Source organism: Gambusia affinis, linkage group LG09 (genome assembly GCF_019740435.1).
Source record: "Gambusia affinis linkage group LG09, SWU_Gaff_1.0, whole genome shotgun sequence".
Classification (NCBI taxonomy): Eukaryota; Metazoa; Chordata; class Actinopteri; order Cyprinodontiformes; family Poeciliidae; genus Gambusia; species Gambusia affinis.
In genome coordinates, this window is record NC_057876.1 from 28384551 (window position 1) to 28408525 (window position 23975).

The following is a 23975-nucleotide window of genomic DNA, read 5'->3' on the forward strand; positions in this document are numbered from 1 at the left end:
ATCAAAAACATTTCAGTTACTGTTTTAGAACAATATATTGACTTGAGTTTTATGTTATGATACCATGATGATACTATGAACTTACTTCATAGTTTAATCAATGAGTAGTCAATGTCACAAGTTCATTTTAATGTTTTTTAAACTGGAAGGTTTGGAATAAATGAGTTGCTAAACAAAAACATTTTCAATAGCCAGGTCAAGATTTTTGAAGAAAATAAATAACTGAGTTATAAAAATCTCTAAAGATCTGAAGTAAAACTGGAACAACTTCAGATGAAATGATGAATCCACAATATCCTGCAATTCGTTCCTCAATTGGTTCTGCTTGTAAACGGATCCTCCTTTTTACTTATTTTGGTTAAAATCTCACTTTCCCACCTTCTGAAGTTTTTGTTTATGGAGTGAAAAGCTTATTGCTTACCAACATATTTCCTCTACCAGCTGATTCAAACTCATGCATAACTCTGACCAAACCGGCGAGTCATTTTGGTGTCTGATTACCAGCATTAACATTTTTATTATCCGTCTGGGGTGAAACGGTGAACAAAGGTCAGTGACCTGCAGACTGGAGACAAGACAACTTTCTCAGCAGCGTAAATCTTCTGCTCCTCTACAAGGTTACCAGTGGTGATGCTGGTTCTAACAATATCCCAGTCATGGAGAGCATGAATAGAGGCCGTGGTCCCCGGCCGGTGACAAACAATTTAAGGATAATCTGTTCAACTGGGACAGCGTTCTCTAGAAATGAGTCATTCTGTCAATTCCTGCTGGGAGCCAGATGAACCTCGACAGGAGACAAGCTGACTTTTCATTCACACACCGACCCCAAACAAAGTGCTCACTGTGTTTTTAGCTTGTATAAAATGTTAAATACACATTTACTGTATGTTGGTTTCACACACTAAAAAACAAAACATCCATTTTGCTCTGGAGTTAAGTAAGACAATTCTTAGGATTCCCACAGCCGTGTAAATAAGCCCCATTTCCCCTATTTGTCCTCAAAAACATCCATCTGTCTAAAGAGGATCAGGTCTGTGGGTGGGGAAGGAGAGTAATAAGTTGCTGGGACCTTTTTTTCAGATCAGTTTAGAGCAAATCTTGCTACAATGCTGGACTAGATGTGCAAAATCTGCCACTGGAGTGTCGGGAATTTCAAGCTTTGCTTCCAAAAGAGACAGAGTCAGAAGCAGGGAAAGTGGGGAGAGAGCTGGACCCCACACACGTTTTTTTTTTTTCTAAGTGTAAAGCTGCAGAGAGAGTGTTGCTGTTCTTCCTGAGAAGCCTGCAGTCTTCTCAGAGGGGTCCTGCATCCCCCCAGCAGGACATCTGCTGGTAGGTAACGCTCTCTCTTGGTTTCAGCCTCAGATAAGGATGCCAAGAACACAGAAGAAAACTTTGCTCAAGTTTTGGGAATTCTTGTGTGCCAGTGATGACAGTGGAAATGCCTGAGTCAAAGTGAGCAGGTGCAGCAGGACCAAAACACAGGATTATGCTGGCTGCAATGATTAAAACAGCACTGGTCTTCTTTTTGGTGCAAAGCACCGGAAACTTGGTCCTAGGCGCAGCGTGTTGGGATGAACGCCTTTCTGGAACGGGAAGAAACAGCAGCTGCACGCGTGAGTTTATGACATAAACCTCTGACTCTAAAGGAACTGCTGGATGCATTTTACCTGAAACGGCTCCAGACAAACTCAAATCATTCTTATTTCTTTCATCATTCTTTAAAAACTAATTTAATAACTGCACAAGAAATGTGGATTTTACTTTAGAATAATGAAGTCCCTACATACCTAATGAACAGAAACGAATATATTTGACAAAACTGAATAATTATTCTAGATCTAGCTGAGATATGAAACATTACCCAGATTACACAGAGTATTCTGCAAATGTGAATAAAAAATTGTTTTTCCCCCGGATTTCTGATGGCAGCATATAATATTAGGAAACAGATGCAAACAGGATGGCAGATCCAGTAAACTTCACCAAATGTTCACTCAGACAGCAGACTGTCCTGTGGGTTGTTGGCAGAGCCACATGTTTACAGAAACCCAAATGGTCGACTTCAGTTTATCAGCACACACCATTTATCACAAACTGTCATATAAAAATTTATGCATTTAAAATAGTCTCTTTATTTTAAATGAATTGTAAATGCCAGTAATAATTTTTGTCAAAAACAAATAATTTCTGAATATACAAACTACAGATTTTCATCCATCTGATGACGTTACCACAGTACAAAAAATATTTAAATTATTTTACTCATCTCATGAGTAAATGGTGGGAGTTAAGTTTTATATATTTGTATATAATATTAATTGTAAAAACTTTATATGATTATATTATAGAGACATAATATAGAGACTGAAAGTTACTAAACGTATTTTATTAAAAGTTCAAAATATAAAATCATTTTCAACTCTAACACTTCATCATCTAAACAAGTATGAATGCATGTTTCCTATTTGGGCTGATGAACGTGTGAAATGAATAATGAAAAGAAAATCACTATATTTTTGTGAACTTAAATCCTCCGTGCTATGCGTCAGTAAAGTATCACAACATTTCTTAGTTTAGTCAAAAATCCTTTGGAGCATCTTGTGAACTTCTGACCCAGTAATTCATCAAGATGACCCAGTGATCACTGGGACCAGACGTTCTGGGACATCGTTTGTCCGGTGAAACTCATTGTTGTCGTCATTCCACTGCGTTAGCAGCAGTGTCTATGGATGCACATGACACCATTACAAAAGAAGACTTTCTGACAGCGGTTATTTAAATAAAGACTGCATTTTGTCTGGTCATTTTTTTTTTTTTTTTTTTATTTAAGTAGATCTGCAGAGTTTTGGAAAGGAACTCACCTCCCTGTTGTTATCTAAAGCAGACACAAAGTGTGACTGCCCTATGGTTCATTCAAAGCTCAGAGAAAGAGCTGCTGGTTGCTAAGGGATGATGTTTTATCCAGAAACAGATGAAAAACATTTTAATAATTTGACAAGTTAACAGCAGTGTGACAGGGAGCGACAGTTAAACTGTGATGAGGTATAGAAACTTCCACTTTGTGGGTGAAAACATGAGGACAAGAAGGCAACATTAGGTACTTAACAATTATTTGCTTGAAAAAAAGCATTTTACTCTCATTAGATACTAAAAACAGATATTTTCATGTAGTACGATGTTTCTACTGGATTATTATCGTACATCTTAAGACCCTTGCAAAGATTTGTCTCTGTTTCCTTTAAGCCTCTCAGCCTTTCCTCCTGTTTGGCCATGGTAAATCAATCCATCGGATGAGTCTGGGTGGAAAGAACCACAGACGGCTTGCTGCTGCAACAGGAAGCTCCATCCTTCTCGACTTTCATTTCAGAGAAGAGAGGCTTTACTGGGCCGACAGACGCACCGGCATCATCTACAAAGCATCGGTGCAAGGAGCACGCAGACAGGTGGTTATGCAAAAATGCTCCAGAGTTCCTACTAATTCTCAGAAATCCAGAGCGAATCCTTTGCTTTGTGTGAGTATTTATGATCAGGTCTACAAGGCCTGAGGTTTGGCAATTTTAGAGGTTTAGTACAAGTTTTATTTCTCTATCATTTCTACATCCAGACTCAGAAATGAACAGCCATCCACTCAAAGTCTGAATAATTATCCATCTGGGGTTGGAGAGTTTCACTTATCACTGGAATTATTATATCTTAACATTTGACCACTTTTCTCACCAAACTTGCAGTAGTGTTGCAGTCAGATTATTCCAGAAGCTTAATGTAAGCCTGGTTTATTTGTTCCAAAACCAGTCCTAATGTGTCCAGTTGGACAACTGTGACCAAGTTTGAAAAATCTGGAGGTCATCCTCTTTCTTTATTAGCCTGTTCACTTTTGTAATGCACCAGTGTCATCATGCCAGTTTGAAGATTAGAGTTCCCCAAATCATGCACTGTCAGAGGTTTTTGATTAAAAGTGTTTAAATTAATGTTTATTTTGCAGAAACTGTATTCATCTGACAAACACATCTCCGGGCTCACAGTGGACTGGGTTGGGAACGGCGTATTCTGGACAAGCAGCAGAAAAGGTCAAATCAAGAAAATGGATCTAAATGGAAAAAATGAGAGGACAATTTTAAGACATTTGTCTCAGCCAAGCTTTATAAATGTTGATCCCACTCACAGGTAAATGATCCAGTTACAAAGAAACCATTATGCAGTTTTTTTGTTGGCATAGATTAACAGAAATAATTAATGTTTTGACTGGGGACTGGAGTTTCTCCTGTATGATTAGTGTGAAAAATAAAAAAATAAAACTGACATAATCATGTGCATAAAGTCAGATAAAAATTATTTCAGAATATGTGTGACCAAATTCCAAAATGTTTTCAGGTTTTTGTTTTGGCTGTCTGGTGGATCAGAAATCCAGCGATCTGATCTCTCAGGTCAAATGAAAATGACTGTTTTAAAGCTGGAGGAGCAACTTGAGGCTCTGTCGGTTGACCGAGAAGATAAACGGTTGTTCTGGGTTCAGCTTGGTCTCCAAGGAGAGCGAGCCGTTGCTTCCTGTGATTACAGTGGAAATTCACTGCACATCATGGACCTGCCGCTTCAGTAAACAAACCTTCTGTCTGATCACTTATTCATTAAGCTGTCTTGGTAAATCTAAAATGATGCTAATCTTTAATAATATCACGTTAACATATTATTTCAGGTCTCGGTCACTTGGTATATCTGTTTTTCTGGAGAACGTTTATTACACTGATGCTGCGGCCGGCGTTATAAGAAAAATAAACAAATACACTGGAGGACAACTGGTGGATGTTAATGCTAAACCGATGGTCAAACCTCCAGTGGACATAAAGGTGGTCCATCCAATCATCCAGCCAATGGCAGATACTTCCTCACTATTTCCAGGTTCCATTTATGTAATCTTCTTTTTTAGTTCCTCCACATTTAAATAAGTAAATAAGCTTCAGTGATAAATGTCTTCCTGTCAAATAGGCTGCAGTGACCAAAGTGGAAGCTGTGTGAATGTTTGTTCCCGTTTAGAGGAGCAAGGGGTTTGCCAGTGCTCTGAAGGCTTTACTCTCAGTAACCATGGCACTCACTGTGAAGGTAACTCAATGTTCAACAACACACTCATAGTTGTTACAAATCTTCAATTTACATCTGATTTATCTATTCTCAAAGTTAAATGCTCTTAAACCCAAAAAGCTTTAATGTTTTCAACCAATGTTGAAATGTGTTAAGATACCAGTTGGCTTTGTGGAAACATTGGTATGCAAGTCTTTTATAAGATTTAATTTTTATTTTGTATGTCTTGTTGTGTATAATGTCTTTGTGGACCATGAGTCTGTTGAAATAAAGCAATCAGTGCATTAAAAAATTGCAGATACCCTATGACTGAAGTAATAATCACATCTTTCTGTGGAATAGATGTGAATGAATGTGCCCACTGGAACCACGGCTGCTCTCTTGGCTGTGAAAACGTCCCAGGCTCATATTTCTGCACCTGCCCCAAAGGATACGCCCTCCTGCCAGACGGGAAAACATGTCGAGGTACCAAATAAACATGCACATTATTTTATATTCACAGTTTCATTCAAAACACAAATAAACCACTTGGCTACAGAAAATATGTAGGTACATGAAAAAAGATTTGCTCACTCACTCTAGTGTGCTTAGTCACACTAAACATCCAAAATTATAAGGAACAGTTCGCTTTTGAAAAAAATAAATAAATAAAATAAACAACATAGGTTTCATAGTGGCCTAGTCAAAGTTCAGACTGCTGAAGCTGTGATATGAATTTTTAAAGCTTGGGAAATATCTTAATATTAGAAAACCTTTCAATGCTGCTGAATTAAAAGAATGAGAAGAATGGACTGAAATTCCCTCATAGGAGAATAAAAGATTCATTGCCAGTTGTTGCAAAGGCTTCATGACTGTTTATTTTTTACACAATGCTAACATGGTTTGGATAGATTTACCTTAATAAATTATGTTATCATTTGAAATCATTTCATATTAAAAGGAGTTTGATGATCAGAAAGATGAAAGTGTGACAAAAAAGCAAAACAAAAATAATCTGCAAAAGGGCAAATACTTTTTTGCAACAATGTCATCACTGGAATGTGATGCATCCATTCACAGATGACACTCTAAACAAAAATTTAATGTTGGCATAGCAACCAAAGCTGTCTGTGCTGCAGATGGAGCTGAGAATGAACCATGCAAAGTTTTACGAACCAGAGCAAAGCAGACAACAGAAACAGGCAGTGTTACCGTGTGAGGGGCCAGTATTAGCAGATAAAACTGCCTGTATGCTATATCGGTCCGACTCTACTCCTAATCTCTTCTTCCCTAATCTCGCTGCACAATAGGAGAGGTTCCCAGGCACAATTGGATTAGATGGTGAGGTGGCATTTGCAATAAGGAACATATCTTGTCAGCAGCTTTGTCTGTTGAAGGTATTTAGTGGACAACCTTTGCCAAGGTCCAGTGGAGAAACATGTGATCAAGCAACATGTTAGACAATAGAGATGAGAGCAGAGATTATTAGGAGGAAGCACAGCAATGCAGCGTCATGTTGGTTTTATGAAAAATTCAATCTTTCAAAACAATAAAAAAATACAGGAGTTTGCCACATCATAAATCTAAGCCCCCAAAAATGTCAACAGCATTTGGCACAGAAAAATTTTTCAGCAGAAGGAATTGAACTTTCAACATCAGACTCACAGCCTGCCTCGACATCTCACCCACTTTCACTCATTCTTTTGTGAGCTAACATTACATCACTCTGTGTGTGTGAACTTCTCACACTTTCTACTATTTTAATGGGATTAGAGCTGATTTCATAAAGGGATTTATTCCACCAGAGCGGGGCCTAAGGAGCTTGACGTCCATCCAGCTCATCTACCACCAGCGAGGCCCTAAAATAATCTGGAAAGCCTTAAACATGCAACATTTCCTGCACTCATTCACATTTTAAAACTCTGCATATTTATTCCAAACCTGTTCCAATGTTAATCTAAACTGTTTGTTGTTAAATTGCTTTTACAGAAATAACACCGTGTGGTGGCACCATAAAGTGTGGACATGGTTGCATAGCAACAGAACATGGGGCCATGTGTGTTTGTCCTGAGGGATCGGTTCTACAAGAGGATGGACACACTTGCACCGGTACTGACAATATGACCCCAATCAGGTCCAGTTAAGAAACTTCAGGTCCAGTAATCTATGACAAATATTTGTTGAAGAACTTACCCAGCAGGGGGTTCCCAAACAGCACCAGCTTCTGGCTGGGGACCTCCTACAGGCAACACAACAAAATAAGTTATAAAACATCAACTTTTAGAAGTTTTTTTTTTATTTACTTTATTTACTATTCCATAATTATTATATTCATTTAGCATAAATGCTACCTCGTCCCTTCTGAAGTTAGTTCTCCATGAGTATTCAGGCTCCACAGCAGGGCTGCTGCTGTTTCTTTGGTCGTTTTCATGTCATACATTTTGTCCGTTTTGTGCTAACTTCATTAGCCGAAGGAGGAAAACTCCGTGATAAATTTGACTATGACCCAAAACAAGAGACTTGTTCAAGACAATAATGTGAATATTTGGGACAGAGAAGATAGAGGGCTTAGGGGGATGAAAGGAGACATTAATGGTAAACATGAATGATCAAGACCAGAAGAAGCAGCTTCAGGTTTCATCTTTCCATCGCCTACTCTGCAGCCTTAACTCGTCTTCCTAGGCAGCTTTACAACATTTCAAATCTTGTTACCAAAACAAATCGAAAGGCATCGTCAGGGAAACATTCAGATCATCAGACAACAACAACACCAACACTGAGCTGAATAACTGGTAGGACTAGTGACTCAGTGTCCTAAGTGACACATTAATGTGATTCTTCTGATAACATAATACTTTTACTTCTAAACATTTTCAGAACAGAAGAAGCTTTTTGGATCTGAGGTGAAACATTTTGAAGACATAAGAAGTCCAGTTGTCTTCTATATTAGCGCTTGGGATTATTTCAGTGTCGTTCTTATTTTACCTCTTATTGCATTTTTTCCTGTTTTTTTTTTAACGAGCTGATTGCTTGAATAATTAATGATCTTGTTAAAGTAACTCAGAACAACATATTGTAAAACAAAAACACTTTTTTACATAATCCACAGGGGCCTTTTGATCATTTTGCTCTTTTCAATGATTTGACTTTTTACTGAAACCAACGAGCCTCATCATAGCCGATACCACAGCTGAGCTTCAAATCTTAAAACAAGAAATGTTTAAACCAAAAAGCTGGTCAATCTCATTTAGACAGAACAGAAACAAACTTCTGTTCTTCTCGTCTTCCTGCTGTGAGCAAATATTAATTATTCATGCAAGAAGCAGAAGTGAAGTCAGCCACTGAGTGCAGCTGCTGTAAAACACAGTTTTTCTATTTTAAAACCAAGTGAACTTAATAAAACCAGATGTCTGTGATTTCTGAAAGGCTGCAAACATCTTTAAATCAGCACTTTTTATGACTGATAAAGATTGAAAGCTAAAAAAGATTAAATCTAATTTACTGCACTTCATTAAGACTTCCTGTTATCTGTTTTGTATCATGCTCTACTTCGTACCCTGAAGGAAATCTTGTAGAAAATGATTTCTTCATGAATCTCTTTAAGAGCTGTGACTTTATTTTTGCACATTAAGGTTAGTAAACATACAACATCCACTCCAAAGAGTGCAGTTCTTAATAGAAGCTGATAGTGTTTAATATCAGATGCAATTAGCATTCACTGGAGAAAAAAAATGTTTGCAACATGCGGGTTAAAGGTGCAAATAGTTACATTCGACAAGCCTTGAGACTGAAAATTCAGTTATTTGGTTTTTTTTAGAAGTTTATTTGAATAAATTGTGGTTGGAGGTGCAATACAAGGCTGAATTCATGTCACACAAAACATGTTGCAAACAAAACATCTTCAACTTTTAATAAATCTGTTACTATACCAAAAGGAATACTGGGATAAATTGTAGAAAACACAACGTCCAACAAGTTTTCTGTTGCTGTCCATCAGTGGTGGAAACTGATGCAATTATAAAAAGAATACATGAAATTATTGCAAAAAATTGTCAGAAGTAGTGTAAATCTGGATCTGTGTTATTAACTCTGATCTCCAGGTTGCTCTTCAGCAGACAGAGGTGGCTGCAGTCAGCTCTGTTCCTCCATCACACCGAGTCGCTGGCAGTGTGGATGTCTTCCTGGGTACAGGCTCCACCAAGATGGAAAACGCTGCATTGCAACTGGTGAGCCACTGCAGCAAAGCAGGCAGCAGAGTCAGATCACTTCCCACATCTCTTTCTGCCATGCATCTAATTACAAAGTGCTATAATCTTTTCTTCAGGACCTCCTGCCTTTCTAATTGTGGCCAATCTGATGGATGTGAGAAGAATAAACCCAGATGGGACAGAGGAACAAACTCTAGTGAAGGAACCCAGAGGAACAATCTTAGCTCTGGACTTTGACCCCGTCCACCACCGTGTAAAACTTCATCTTTCATCCCTTTTCCTGCACATTTTGTTTTCATTCACAGCTTAGCAAACATAATGTTATACTGCACTCTTACAGATGTTTTGGCAGGCAGTGCCATCTAGTGGTCATTTGTGACTTGCTTTTTTTTTTCATTTCTACATCTCAATGAAATTTATTTTTTATCAAAAATTGGGATGAATTTAAAGGTCTACTTTGCCAGCACCAGCCAGAGGACAATAGAGCGGATTGATCTGAACACTGGCTCAAGAGACGTTCTAGTCTCTGATGGTTTGGACTCTCCAGAAGGACTGGCAATCGACTGGATTCACCAAACTATGTACTGGTCTGACAGAAGGTGAGCAGCGTATGATAAAACTGTTGGAATTCTACTGAGAAAAATAAATTACTGCTGGCAAAAAGCTGGCTGTTGCTAATCAGTTGCTAATCAGTAATCACCAAGCCATTTTAGGAGTCAGTTTATGGAAATGGGTTTTGTAAGAATTTAAGGATCTATTGCATTTGCTCTGCAGCAAGTCAGCTGTTGACTGCAGTACATTAGATGGACTGAAGAGGAAAACTGTTGTGAAAGAAGGGCTGGAAAAACCAAGAGGAATTGCAGTTCATCCCCAAGCAAAGTGAGTTAAACTGATTTTGTTTTCCCAGCAATAGAAACTAAAAAACTAAACATAATCTTATAGACTTTTGTTTTGACCTTTAATACAAATCTAAAAAGAAACAACTCTCAATGCCCATTGCTAAAGGTGTGTGAAAACTTTTCTAATATCATGAAACCTGATATCCATATTTTTTATGTTGGATCACCTACTTCTGGAGGAAGTTATTCTGGACAGACACCGGCGCTCAGCCTGTGGTAGAAAGCGCCACTCTGGAGGGAAGCAGCCGTGTGGTCATTGCCAGCACTGGCCTCATGTCTCCCACTGGTCTGACCATCGACTTCACTGATGATCGACTCTTCTGGTGCGACCAGATGAGGGGCCTGATAGAAACAGCAGCTTTGGATGGTTCTGATCGACGGGTCCTAATAGAGAACCAAGTAGGTGAGGTTTGTTTGAAGCACATATGCAACAAAATTAGGCATCTGTAATGAACTGAATCAAAAACCAAAACAGAAATGTGTGTTACAGATAAGGTTGTGGTATTGAAAATTACAACGAAATGTATCAGAAAAAATCTGCAGTCATCTACCACCGATGCTGAGCAAAAACAAATACATTAACCCTAACCCTAAGGCAGAGTCTAAATAAATAAAGCATATTTTATCAACAGAGCAACAAAAGGTGCTCTGTTATACTTTAAAAAAAATCTAGAGTACTTGTAAAGATAATACAAATAAAACACACACATGAGCATAAATATCCATTCATCTTCACAGTTCATGCAGGGAGCTGGTGAGTGATAAAGCTGTAAAGATAAAACATGAGAAAAGATAGAAGCTGATTTATTTAATGCTTTGCACAAACAAATCTTCAAACAGTAATCTGCTTTTATCAGGTAACGGTGCAGCGGTCTAAGCAGAGGAATCACTTCATGTGTGAACAGTCACACTGCAGCCTGAAGTGACCCAAATCCGATTTTTGGCGTGCTCGTTCACACTTCCAAATATGTGCGCTTTGTATGGGATCTCCTACGAGAACTGCAAACAACGTTAAGTGTCCCGCATGCGCAGTGCAGGGCGCAGAACGTCACATGAAGCGCGATTGCCGTTGTTCTGCCAACCGCCATAAAAAATAAGAAGTGCTCAATCTTTGCAAAAGTAGTCGTGGATGATAATGATGGAGAGAATCTTACGATTTTAAAGTCGTTGTCCGAGTGAAGTCAGCACATTAACAACTTAATCTTCATTACAGTCCGCCATGGCGGTTGTTTTTCTTCCCGCTTGCGCGTATGTAGTCGCAGAATGGTGACGTTTGTCGAGTAATAATGACGTTCAAGTCGGATGAGCCCGACTTGGCCATACAGACTGGTGTCACGTTTGAAAAGATCAGCTATGTTTCGGATTTAGGACAACATATCCAAGTGACGTTGGTCGCGTTTGAAAAAAAAATCCGATCTGTGTTGATCAGACTGTCATGAAAAGATCAGAGACAACTAGGTCACATCAAGGGGGGGAATCGGTTTTGGGCCACTTCAGACAGCAGCGTGCAGCCTACAGACTGAAGGCTACCAAGTCTGACTGTAACAGTGCGCTAATAAACCTGATGAGCAACAGGTGCGGCAGCTGAAGGCGCTGAGAGCAGAGGGTGAACATTGGGCCACTGGCTCCACCTAGAGGAGAGTATTAGAATTATTTTGTCATAAGAGCATTTTTTTTTTTTTTACTTTTCTTGAATAGTACTTGATAAAAATTTGATCATTCTTCAACTATAGATTTGTCTTTCCATTCATTACATGGTAAAATGTGTAAAAAATGCATATTTTCATTCCTTGTGCAGTTAACCTGGAGCTCTTTAGTTATATGCTCTTGTCTTCTGTTTGGATTGTCCTAGGACGGCCCTTTGACCTCGCAGTATTTGAGGACAGACTGTGGATATCTGAGTGGGAGCACCAACAGATAAGGAGCGTCCACAAGCGGACAGGGCAGAAGCTGCAGCGTATCCGTGGCAGCTTGGTTCAGCCAGCCTCAGTGGTGGTGGTGCATCCCCTCGCTAAGCCAGGTAGACAAAATCAACAATGATAAATACAGTCTCATGTCAGTTAATATGTCATTAGGCCACTAGAGCACCTGAAATGTAAATTTTGACTATTGAACGCCACATGAAAATCAGATTCTGTGTCTTAGTGAACCATGAAGACAAAGTTAATGTGTTTAAAACTTCTCCTCAGGAGCAAATGTTTGTCTTCACCTGAATGGAGGTTGTGCTCAGAAGTGTGAAAGTGACCAGGGACTTCCACATTGCTCCTGTTTGCCTCACTTCACCTTGTCAGCTGATGGAAAAAGCTGCTTGTCTGTCAGTTCTTCAAATGTTACTGCAGGTAAAGTAGTTGAATTTATACTCAGATACATTTGTGACCATCTAGTTTAAACTAAATGTTTGTTTCTCATTTTTATACAGAATCTGGCGATGAAACCTCCAACTTAACGTCTCTGAAAAACAAAACATTACATGAGGAGAGCATCATCCCACTGGCTGGTGATAATAAGACGGCTGGTTTCATCTCAGAAGGAGGTACTGAACCAGCTCTGTTCACAGAAAAGATGATTGCAGGTAATGGTGCCCCTGTAGCACCATTCCTTTTATTCTTATACTCCAGTAACCTTTTCAGCATCATTTTGTCGCTCTGTGTTCCTCTGTCAGACCAGAATGACTGTTACTCGCTTCACTGTGCTGTGAGTGCCAGGTGTGTTCTGGATGCTGGGAACCCTCTCTGTTTGTGTCAGGAAGGCTTTACAGGTGATGGGCAGACATGTCTGGGTAAGGTTTCCCTTTATGCTGAAATTACAATTCTAAATAGAAATCTGGCAAAACTAACAGTTATTTATGCATTTACATTTGATCTACCTTGAGTTGAACCAGCTCGACCCGAAACTGTCTGATAGAACTGGCAGCAAGTGATCAAGCTGTTATTTAAATAGATGAGACATATAATGTGCTCCACTTTGGAAACAGATTGGCAACAAAGAAACAAGAAATATTACAGGAGAACAATAATAAAAAGTAATGAAGAGTTAGAATATAGATTAAAATTAATTACATTCTAGTAATTATTAATAAAAAGCAACAATAAACAAGTGGGTTTCCAGCCTTGATTTAAAGGAACTCAGTGTTACAACAGTTTTGCAGTTTTCTGGAAGTTTGTTTCAGATTTCTGGTGCATAGAAGCTGAAAGCTGCTTTTCCATGTTTGGTTCTGGTTCTGGGGATGCAAAGCAGAGCAGAAATAGAAGATCTGAGTGGTCTGGAAGACGTTGTTGATTTAACAAATCGTATTTGTTAAATCACTAACAAATACTGTGATTTATAAAGTAGCAGTATTTTAAAGTCTATTCTCTGAGCTACAGGGAGTCAGTGTAGGGACTTTAGAATTGGTGGGTCAGTACGGCAGCAGAGTTCTGGATCAGCAACAGCTGAAGGACTGAATTTATTAGGCAGACTTGTGAAGACACTGTTGCAGTAATCAATGTGACTAAAGATAAACGCATGGATGAGTTTCTCTAGATCTTGCTGAGATAATAGTCCTCTAATCCTGGAAATGTTTCTCTGGTGACAGAAGGCTGACTTTGTAGCTGTCTTAATGTGGCTCTGAATGTTCAAGTCAGAGTCCATCACTACACCAGATTCTAGCTGTAATAACTGAAGCTTCCTGCTGACTCGTTCCTCTTCAAGTCCAAAGATAACAGCTTCAGTTTTGTTTCTGTTCAGTTGGAGAAAGTTATGGCACCTCTACACATTGAGCTAAATAAAATGACTAAAATAACTTCCTTTAGCACTGGAGAGCACTTCTCCGAAGGTAACATCTCAAACCCCCATGGATGTGACCACCCGGCACCACAACAGCAACTCAGCAGAGAAGTGCCCCCCCAGCCATGATGCCTACTGTCTGTACCACGGAGTCTGTGTCTACTTTCCTGAGCTAACGATCTACGCCTGCAAGTAAATACATCTCCTCATGTCAGATCTTTCCATTTAATCCACGGCCTTAAACTCTGAATTTACTGAAAACTCCATGTTGTGCGCCATAGAACTTGCTGCATGTTAAACTATTAGGCAGAAAATATTTGGTGTGGATGGTGTGACATGAGCTGCTGTTTCAGACAACAAGCACCAGGTGTCACTGTTGTTCCACCATCAAGAACTTTAACACCTGATTGTTAAAGAGTTGTATCTGTCCTTATTAGCAAAGAGAATCTGACACATTTTAAACATAATTAATCATAACAAATAATAAATCTTAAAACCCATCCCTGGTTGACCGAGCATCACTCGACTCAGACAGGAGGGCAGAAATACTGACTCATCCCTGGGCTTCACCAGCATCCTAAACACTGAGCACCAGAGTTAAAAACATCACAGTCTTGTGAATGTTCCCACAAAAAGTTTTTTAACAGCATGAAATCCCCTATGACATGCTGGGTATTTTAGGTGGGCTTGGGAGATTCACATGGAGATTTAAAACTGTAGCTTCAAATAGGAAAAGAGGGATTTTTAAAATGTATATGTTGAAGTTAAGGAATAACTTGTCACAATTTCCAGAATGTTAGCTGTAAAAAATGTGTCAAAACATTTAACATTTTCTTTTCCCTCTTCAAATTTACATCTATGATTGCTTGAGGTGTGTCTATCAGAAGGCTACATTTGTTTATTCTTTCCTTGCATATGAAGATCTCCCTCATTTGCTCAAATATTGTTTGTGAAGCAGCTGCATGTCTCTTGTAAACATTTTCTGAGTATTTCATCTAAAGATTAACTTTAGTTTAAACTTTTTCCTCTTGCTTGAATCTCAAGTTTAGAATTTTCTTGAATTGGAAAAAAAAAATCCTTATTTGTCTGTCTTCATTGTGCAGCTGTATCCGAGGCTACTTAGGGGAACGATGTCAGTTCAGTGACCTGGAATGGCTGGAGCTCCAACAGGCTGAGAAGGAGAAGGAGAGAAATCTGGTCATTGGAGGTTGCATGGTGGCGCTCATTTCCATCATTTCCATCACAGCCTGTATCACCTACTGTTTCCGGTGAGTTTCACCTGTCAGCTGGCAGTAGTGAAGGCTAGATGTAGGGTGATGCTTTAAAAGTCTAACAGGACCAGTGGAAACAGACCTAGAATCTTGTGAATTGGTTTTCAAGGTTTACCACCAAAACAACCAGAAACATGTTCAGTTGTGTAAAGAATGATCTGCTATTCTTTACAGTGCGTCAAATACAATGTAGTGTGAGCCATGTAATGGCCTCTGTCAGACAGCAGGGGGCGTCGGGAAGCGAATCAAATGGTGAAACACTAACATGCAATCCTTCTTGTCTGAGTAAAGCCCATCTCTTCTACTTTGTTTCCACCTGAGATGCTTTTAAGTAGCTGATTTGTTTTATTGTCGTTTTTCTGCTGGCTCTCTCCCTTATTTTGCTTCACAAAACATCCGGCTACCCAACCCCACGTCTTACAACATCCCAATATTTACACTCCTGCTTCCCCAGTGGAAATGGCACGCTTTCAATTACATGGTTGGTTTAGCTTGTTCTACAGCAATTACACACAAAAATAGGTCATTCCTCGGCTACTAAATGGAGTCGGCGAGGTATGACCCCCTGTGGAAACGCTACATGGTCACCAATAACGCTGCCTCAAATTGCCTTCTGCACTTGACTGAAAGCTTACTTGTGAAGTCTGTGAGCTTGCTGGATTTGTTTCACCTGCAGCCACAAACAGTGAAGAAAGGTCATGTTTTAGAAGCAAGAAAATCAAAGTGGATGACGTGATGATTATCATCTCTAGCTAATTCCTAAAATCAAATGTTGTCATATATTATAGGTAATTGTAAATGATAGTATAAGCTTCTGGGGAAACATTTGGTGGTTTTAATTTATCTTTTATTCTTAAGATCTAGGAGACTCGTCCTCAAACAGACCTCAGAGGATAATGTGAGTGAGATCAGCGTGACTGATGAGAGCATGTCTGAGACGACCACCACCAGCGTTCCTCGTGTAAGAGCACCGTCAATTGTTTTATTCTCACATGGTCGCATTTTTACTTACAAATTTAAATTTCTGCAAATATATTTGAATAAATGTCCCTCATACTTGCAGAAAAAATAACTTCTTGCAGCCTTCAACAAGGCTCTGGAATAATTCCAGCTGGACATTTGACTACTTTTATTTTCAGAACAGGTGGTTTATGGAGATTGCTTGGTAGATTAACAAGTTATGAGAAACATGTCTGGAGGGGTCAAGGCAAGGCTTTCAAACCTCAGAGCCTGTACCAACTGTCAGGCATGGTGGTGATGGGATCATGCTGAGGGTCTGTATGACAGGCAGCTGTTCTGGCACAAAGTGGAAGAAACAACAAATGAGAAGGATTTCAACCAGATTCTCTAATTTCACCTCAAGTCAACAACTAGATGGTAAAACTTTGACTTACCTTTTGGTTTCAGCAGGTCAATACTCCCAAACACACCAGAACTGGTTCTGAATTGGATAAAACAGGCTAACATTCGGATCTAAAAAGAATTCAATCTTGATTCAACTGAACATTTGTAGATGCATAAAGGTTTGGAAATCAGCTGATCAAACTTGTCTCTGCTGTCTCCTCCGTCCATGCTAGAATCTTGTTGTTAGCTATAAAATATTTTTTATACAGCTTGTTAACACATATAATGTATGTATATATTTGAGCCTGTATGTACTATTTTTAACCTGGATTCAAACATTTGCATCAAATCTAAACTTATGCATCAAATTTATATTCATAAAAACAGAATAGAAAACATGGATAATTAAAAATTCTCATGAATCATGAATATTTGCACTTCTGCCTACATTAAACTGGATGTCAGAGATGTCTATAAATCCAGTTCTATTCATTAACATATTACCACCATGAGCAAATATTGCAGAAATACCAAAGTAAAAGCTTAAACATGTCTACTATATGCATCCACAGTTCTCCATGGTGACAGAAAATGGTGTGAACAAGGAGGCCATCCATCCAGATCCAAAGAGAACTGCCTGCTCACCATGTGCTACAGAAACAGGTGCCAGAAAAATCCTTCAACGAGTTTTCTTTCACACTTTTCAAACCACCTGAAATGATACCAATTTGTTTTCAGCCATCAAACCAATGTCTGAACGGTCGGCGTCAATCTTCAAACATGACAACGAATATGGGAATTTGAAGCTTCCAGATGCCACCACAGAGACCGCCCAGCCTGCCGCCATCGCTTGAGTCCTTCGCCATCAAACTCAAACAGACAATTCTTCATCTGTCAAACCATAAACACAATAATAGTCCCAGGCCACAGTCACCTGAAATACATGTTACCTGGGACTAACCAAGTAAAAATGAGTGAGATTTTATGAAACATCTCTCGACTTTAATGCATTTCCCTTCTGAATACTGCATGTGTTTTGGAATCAAGGGTGTGTAATTCAGTGTCATGGTGAACCAAGATGGCACAGTTACTGTTGCCATGACGTCAAGGTCTTAGTTTAAAAGATGTACTGAGCATCTGGGCATTGCTTTTCAGTGCTTGGTGGGTGCATCCAAATGGTCAAATAATTACTAACCTAATTTATTAGTCTCTAGGTCATGCTACCAGGTTCACTTTCAGTTTCAAGTATAGAGCATACAGAGGAGACTAAAGTGTCCAGACCACATCATTTATAAATTTGGTGTGATATCTGAGTCTGAGCTGAATCATTTTCCTAGAAAAGGCAGATACGTACTAGTTTGGGATATTACATGAAAAATTCTTAGTGTAAAATAATTATGGAAAACCTCATTGACAGTAATATACTTTATGCTTCAGAACTGCCTACTTCTATAAACCGGGAATAAATCAATGATGTGGGAATAATGACAATATTTTTTTATTTTATTTTCTAATTTTTGAAATTTCAGACAATAGCGGGTGTGTTTCATGTATAATTTCCATTTGAAAGCAGAAGTATGAAGGTATACTGTATGAAGTCTATTATTCCATCAGAACCAGGAAGACAGGATTTTATCCTGATTAAATCTCCATTCCATGTGGTTTGCTATCAGTTCACATCACAGATATGATCTTTTTTTTTGAATGTCTGGCATAGATTTATGTTCATGTTAGACTTCAGATTTCCTCAAGTCGGTAACTGTGACTCTTGCTAGCTTAAAGTCCATTAGCATTTGCAAAAATGAATATAGTTTGGTTTTGTCCAATTTTTTTCTTACTTTACAATATTCAGTAAAAGTTAGAAAATTACAAAATAAAAATGATCATTAAAATAAATGGCTTCATTGTAGAGTAAAGTTTAAGATCTGAGAGGTTTCTCCTTTGAACACTTTTCATTCAGACCCTGGTGGTTAAAAATTTGGTTGAACTTCTTACAATTAAATCCTAAAAATACAAAATCTGTTTACTATTTGAATTCACTAAAAGAGGTTTTACAATTTAAACCATTTAAACCAGTTAAAGTCAACGCAGCCAGCTATCTATGACTGTGGTAGTGTGCTTGTAGGACTTTGCCACAATTAACAATTATGCCTGTATGTAACTAAATACAAATAACATTACATTTATTAGGGAATTGTCAGGTTTATTTTTATAGATGGCTCAATGGACAGTCAGTTCTACTGAGATTTATGTTTTGAAAACATCATTTTTTTCCACAGTTTGGTTAGAAAAACGAAGCTTGTTGCTTCTTGTTTCCATCCAACTAGAATCTTGAAACGTTTTTTTAACAAAAAGAGGTAAAATAAATGTAAAATGATAAATTTTATGTGCATTGTGCTCAATGACTACTGAATGTTTTATTTTAGACATCAATAAATTCCATATTTGTATTTTATCAATAAATTGACTGATGACAAAAAAAATCATGCCTGATGAAACTTCAACTCTACTATGTTTTCTCTTTGTGTAAAGGACACAATTTTAATAATCTTTTTTAATAACTGGAAGATTATTTTGAGCATTTATGAACCATTTTTGGTTTGTTACACTCCATCACTCTCTTCTGAAAGCTCAGCTGTGCTCCATCGATGATGATTTTCTATCTCCCAGCAAATCTCCTGCTCTAGTGGTGCTGGTACCACTAGTGCCACCCTTCAGCGCCACTCCACCTTTCCATTTCTACCTCTATCTCTCTGACTCTTTCTCAAGGTTGACTGGGAATCGTTAATAGAAGGAACCACAGCCTCTTTGTTTCGGGGTGATGGCAGCAAACAAAGCACTTTAACTCAAAAACCATCAGTGGCCACATTGATATTGATTTTTGTGGCAAGACACACTTATCTATATATTGGGCTCCATTAGTGCTAACAGATAGGTTAGAGCACCAATCCAAACAGAAGCAGATCAGCCGGCTCGTATATGAATCGAACCTAGAGTCAATTTATCTTGTATTACTGCTCAATTGGGGCAACAGGGGGCAATAGAGTCACTGACACTATAAGTAAAGGGGCTCTCAAGGGGCCTCAGTTTTCTCCATTTTAAATGCACCACAGTGTAAATATAATTAAAAAGAAGGATTATTACACAAATATGAACTGTGAGTGAGAGAATTTTCAGAAGCTGTGAGATGTTTACATCCAGACTTCATGGACTTTCATTTCATATGAATTTGATGCTTTTAAAAGCTCATTTCAAAAGTTAGATTTTAATTTTAATTTTTTGATTTTTTATAGTAATAATAATAATAAAATGATTTTTTAAATTAGATGTTTTACATTTCTTTGGCAGGGACACTGCACATTAATTAACATTCTTGTAAATGTGCCAGAATTAACCATTGAATATGTTTTATCTGTTGTCTCTGGACAAATGAAGTGCCACTAAAAACAAAGTTTAAATTACTTAACTCTGCAAAATAAGAAAATAAATACAATCAATACAAAACAAAAGTATAATACAAATACCATAAAAAGTACATTCCAATATTAACAATAATTTAATCTATCTAGCCGTCTAATCTATCTAATCTACAAGCTGTCACATAATGGGATGAGGGGAAGATACCTAATAATGAAAATGTTGACAGATCTGATGTGTTATTAACCAGTTGTTTAATTGTTTTTAAATGGATTATGTATCAAAAGCTCTTTTTGAGCAAGAACTTACTCCACAAGTTTAAATTTGTCCCATATTTACTTTAATCCACACAGACTGAAAATGATACAACAGGAATACCATCCCAAACACAGGAAACCTGGTTTGGGGATTTATAAACAGCAAGCTGACACCAAACTTCAGCTCTATTAAAAATTGGTCTTTTTGGGAAACCAACCAGTTTAGTAGCTCTTCTGATGACTAATCACATATCAAAGATTATGTTCATGGCTACAAAAAGACTGGGATTTCTCTGCAACTTGCTGAAGAACATTTAACCAAGTAGTGAAAATATTGCTATTCATTTTAGCCTGTATGTAATCAATTTTGTCCCTGAGTGACAATAAATTCAAGGTTGTTTCTTGTATTTTTCATCCTGCAAAAACAATAACTTAAATGTTTCCACTGCTTGACTTATGGAAATCACAGTCTAGTCTAGTGTAACTAAAAAACAAAACAATGAGAAGGACCAGCTTTCTTCTCATTCATTCTTCAACGTCCAAATATTTCTAGCAGATGGGTGTAATTTTGACTTGTCGTTCATGTTTCCAGCATGACACGGAGGAAAGCCGATGAGGGCTAAACAAGGAATTAGCTGCCCACTCAAAGGCTTTGCTCTGATCCTTCAGGTCACTGTTTGGTCCCTCCAGCTGCTGAGCAGGACAGAGTAACACTGATTTGTGGGGATTTGTGTAGAATTAAAATCCAGTAGGAGGGGGTGCATCTTTTAGACAAAGACACAAGATTCACAGTCTATAGAAGGAAGAGAGAGAGAAGAGAAAACCCAAACTAGTGAAGCCCCATGAGTATCTCCATCTCCCAGAGGACCAGGGATGAAATCTGCTCTCAGAGTCAGTCAATGTGGAAACTGAAAAAAACTCCTGCTAAACTGTGGGACAAGACACGCGTTAGTGTAAAAGCCAAATAGATTATTGGATGGTTTAAAGAGATCTAAATGTCCTCTTATTCAGAATAATTTTCAGCAGATATTCCTGAAGGTGTTTCTCTAAATTATTAAATTTATGCCCAGAACAAAAAGCCTCAACAATGTAACAAAAATGTATGAATAGTTGAGCTGTTAGTTTTTATATTTGCCACTAGATGGCGACAGCGTATAGACACAAAAACAGCTTTTAATGAGAGAAAGACAACAATAACAACATGCAAATAACAGCGTCCATATAAACATTTCTTCTAACTAAGTTTTAGTTAAATACACAGTAGTATTATAGGACAAACACTTTACATTTAAATAGTGTTTATTACTGTAACAAACTTTGGCCTGTCAAAACTGGATGTTTCAGTTCAGTCTGTTCACATTTGGATTTACTTAGCTCTCTATCCAGAAGATAGTAAGAGACCTTTAGGCATCATCATATGCAGTTTCTCAGCTTCATGCATCAGAGCAAGGCTGCTTGTATGATTCACCAAACTCTTTATACCTTTTATAATAATAAAACAGACAAATTTGAAGTAGATACAAACTAAATCCAGATCACTAATCACTATTATCAGTCAGACTGACAGGCTAAATCCAGGCTGTTGATGTAATTAAAATCCATTGTTTATCAGTGATAATCCTGTATCTGGTGATAATCCGCTGAGCAGATATTACTGAGTGAGATGCAGACATTTACCAACATGCCTCCTTCATTGTTACTTCTTAGAACAAACACAATGTATTAATAATATTGAAAAATGTTGGTTGAAAATAGGAGACAAAAGCCAAATCATGTATTTGACTAGAAAATTTAAATGTGCTATTTGAATGTGAAAAAGCTGTTCTTTTTAATCTAATCCCTTCTTCACCAATCTCTCCATACCAGGGTAGTTCAACTTCCCATCCAGATTCATTTGGACTTGGCCTAGCTGTCACATTTACAGATGTGTTGTCCAATCCAGGTAGGACTCAATCATTCACCTTCTATTGGATTACATTTTTATTTCAATTTATTTCAGATTTACAGCCACACTCCTTCAGCTGATGGCGACTCCTTGGCAGAGGTGTCATCCATTAGACCTTCCATGTCTCTCCACCCTTTGGCCGTCCCGGTCAGCAGGACTCTGGGTTTCTGGTTAGCACAGTGTTGACAGACTGCTTGATATGAAGCATATATAGTTAGATGCCAGAATTATTCATATCAGGCAAAAGTCTGAGCACATTATTTCTGTATCAGATATGGCAGCCTACTTAAAATGGTCAGTTTGCTGTTTCAAAATTGTCATACCAAAGAATTATCTAAATGCCAAATTTGTTGCTTGCATCAGTTTGAAAAATTCCTCGAAAACATTATGTTCTCTGCTGCACTCTTCTAAGACTCACCTGGATCAATCAGGTGTGTGAAGCACATCCACAATACCACTGCAAGAAGCACCTGGAAAATGAATCATTTAACAAAAGTCTGTATATTCCTCTGCTTGCTTTCTGTTTGAAAAAGGATGAATTTTAGAATGTTGTTATTGGCCAGTAAAGCATTGAATGAAAAGGTTTATGGCGTCATGGTATCTCTGAGCTGTTTGACAGATATGGGCCATGTAGACCCAACAGGTCATGACAGATCTGCCTAGTTAGTGTTTGTAGAAAGTGAGAACATGAGGAGGCAGCATCTTGTTTCTGTTCTTGACCTCTGGAAACAACACACTGAAAACCTGAGATGCACTTTGAAGTATCTTGTGTTCTGTGAACTTGTCTGCCCTTGGCTTGCTTTGTCCAGCTCCAGTTTCAGCGTTGTGACACACTTTCCAAAATTATGGTTATGTTTCTAAAATGTTATTAAAGATTTGTTATTTTTTCAGATTTCTGTTGCTTAAAAAATCTATAAGATGATAATGCAGAGACAAACAGTCCAAGGAGGTAATGAGTGGACATATTACTGGCCAGTCATCAGTTCTGTTACTGCCAGAAACAAAATTTTGTAAAAAAAAAAGTCTGCTATTTGTCATGACTCATTATTCTTTACAATACTGGTGACATTCTTCAGGTGTACAGCCAGGATATGCCAGATAGTGTCGCATAATTATGAGAAAAGAAGTCAGTCAAAACTGACAACCGTTTTTAGCTCAACGGGCTAAATGACTTCTTCTACCTCTGAAACATCGTGGAACGGGTAGTGCAAATATAAAGTTAAAGTGGAGCCCCGCCTATCCACTTTTTATACAGCACATCTATTTGAAAGAAGATGCAGCTTGAGAGGCTGAAATACCAAGGTGCAATGGTACTATACATGCTCTTGGCTAGCATTTGCTCGAAGCAAAACAAAAGGATTTCACCCTGAGGAAACTGTTGAGTTGTTGGGGCAACCAGCTGACCCTTAGCCTAACACAGGCTAAGGGCTAACATAGTGGAGGGCTAACCATACTGCTATTTTCTTAAACCTTCCTAAAACAGTTGCTATAGACATTCTTCCATTCGTAGCCCATAAGAGTTTGTGGGGACTAAATAGACTAAATAGAAAATGCATAAATTGAGTTAATGGTAAAAAATATTATTTTTTTCTTTTTCTTGATCAGGCCATCAGTTAAAAGAGAATACAAAGAATACAACTGATATCCTCAATTTTAGCAGAAAATTGATGTCATCAATTAATTTGCTTAATTGGGAAATCCACTCCCCTATGAACACAAATATGTTCTGCCTGATGATGTTTTTTCTCACCAGAAAGGCCTGAAGAGCTGGAATTTGTTTCTATGGCCTAGTTCACACATGGCCAGGCCTT

General features: G+C 38.1%; 1 protein-coding gene and 1 long non-coding RNA gene across 4 annotated transcripts; one reads left to right on the forward strand and one right to left on the reverse strand.

Moving 5' to 3' along the window:
* The first annotated feature begins 1330 nt into the window (after positions 1-1330).
* egf (epidermal growth factor) lies at positions 1331-18912 on the forward strand. Of its 3 annotated transcripts, none has more exons than XM_044127234.1 (22): positions 1331-1616; positions 3247-3446; positions 3986-4167; positions 4375-4596; positions 4697-4899; positions 4987-5100; positions 5422-5544; positions 7048-7167; positions 9159-9284; positions 9383-9519; positions 9717-9865; positions 10041-10145; positions 10345-10568; positions 12018-12185; positions 12355-12504; positions 12585-12737; positions 12828-12944; positions 13957-14122; positions 15034-15198; positions 16060-16162; positions 17118-17208; positions 17284-18912. In XM_044127234.1, the coding sequence occupies exons 1-22, from the start codon at positions 1490-1492 to the stop codon at positions 17397-17399; spliced, it is 3261 nt and encodes a 1086-aa protein (XP_043983169.1). In that variant the 5' UTR covers positions 1331-1489; the 3' UTR covers positions 17400-18912. The 3 variants fall into 3 exon arrangements, with proteins under 3 accessions (XP_043983169.1, XP_043983170.1, XP_043983171.1); XM_044127235.1 differs by having other exon boundaries at positions 12585-12698; XM_044127236.1 differs by lacking the exon at positions 12828-12944 and having other exon boundaries at positions 12585-12698.
* LOC122837117 lies at positions 8661-11874 on the reverse strand. The gene is made up of 3 exons (XR_006371690.1): positions 11320-11874; positions 10337-10549; positions 8661-9292 (listed from the first exon to the last, which is right to left on the reverse strand). It is a non-coding gene; the product is annotated as an uncharacterized LOC122837117 (long non-coding RNA).
* Positions 18913-23975: the final 5063 nt, after the last annotated feature.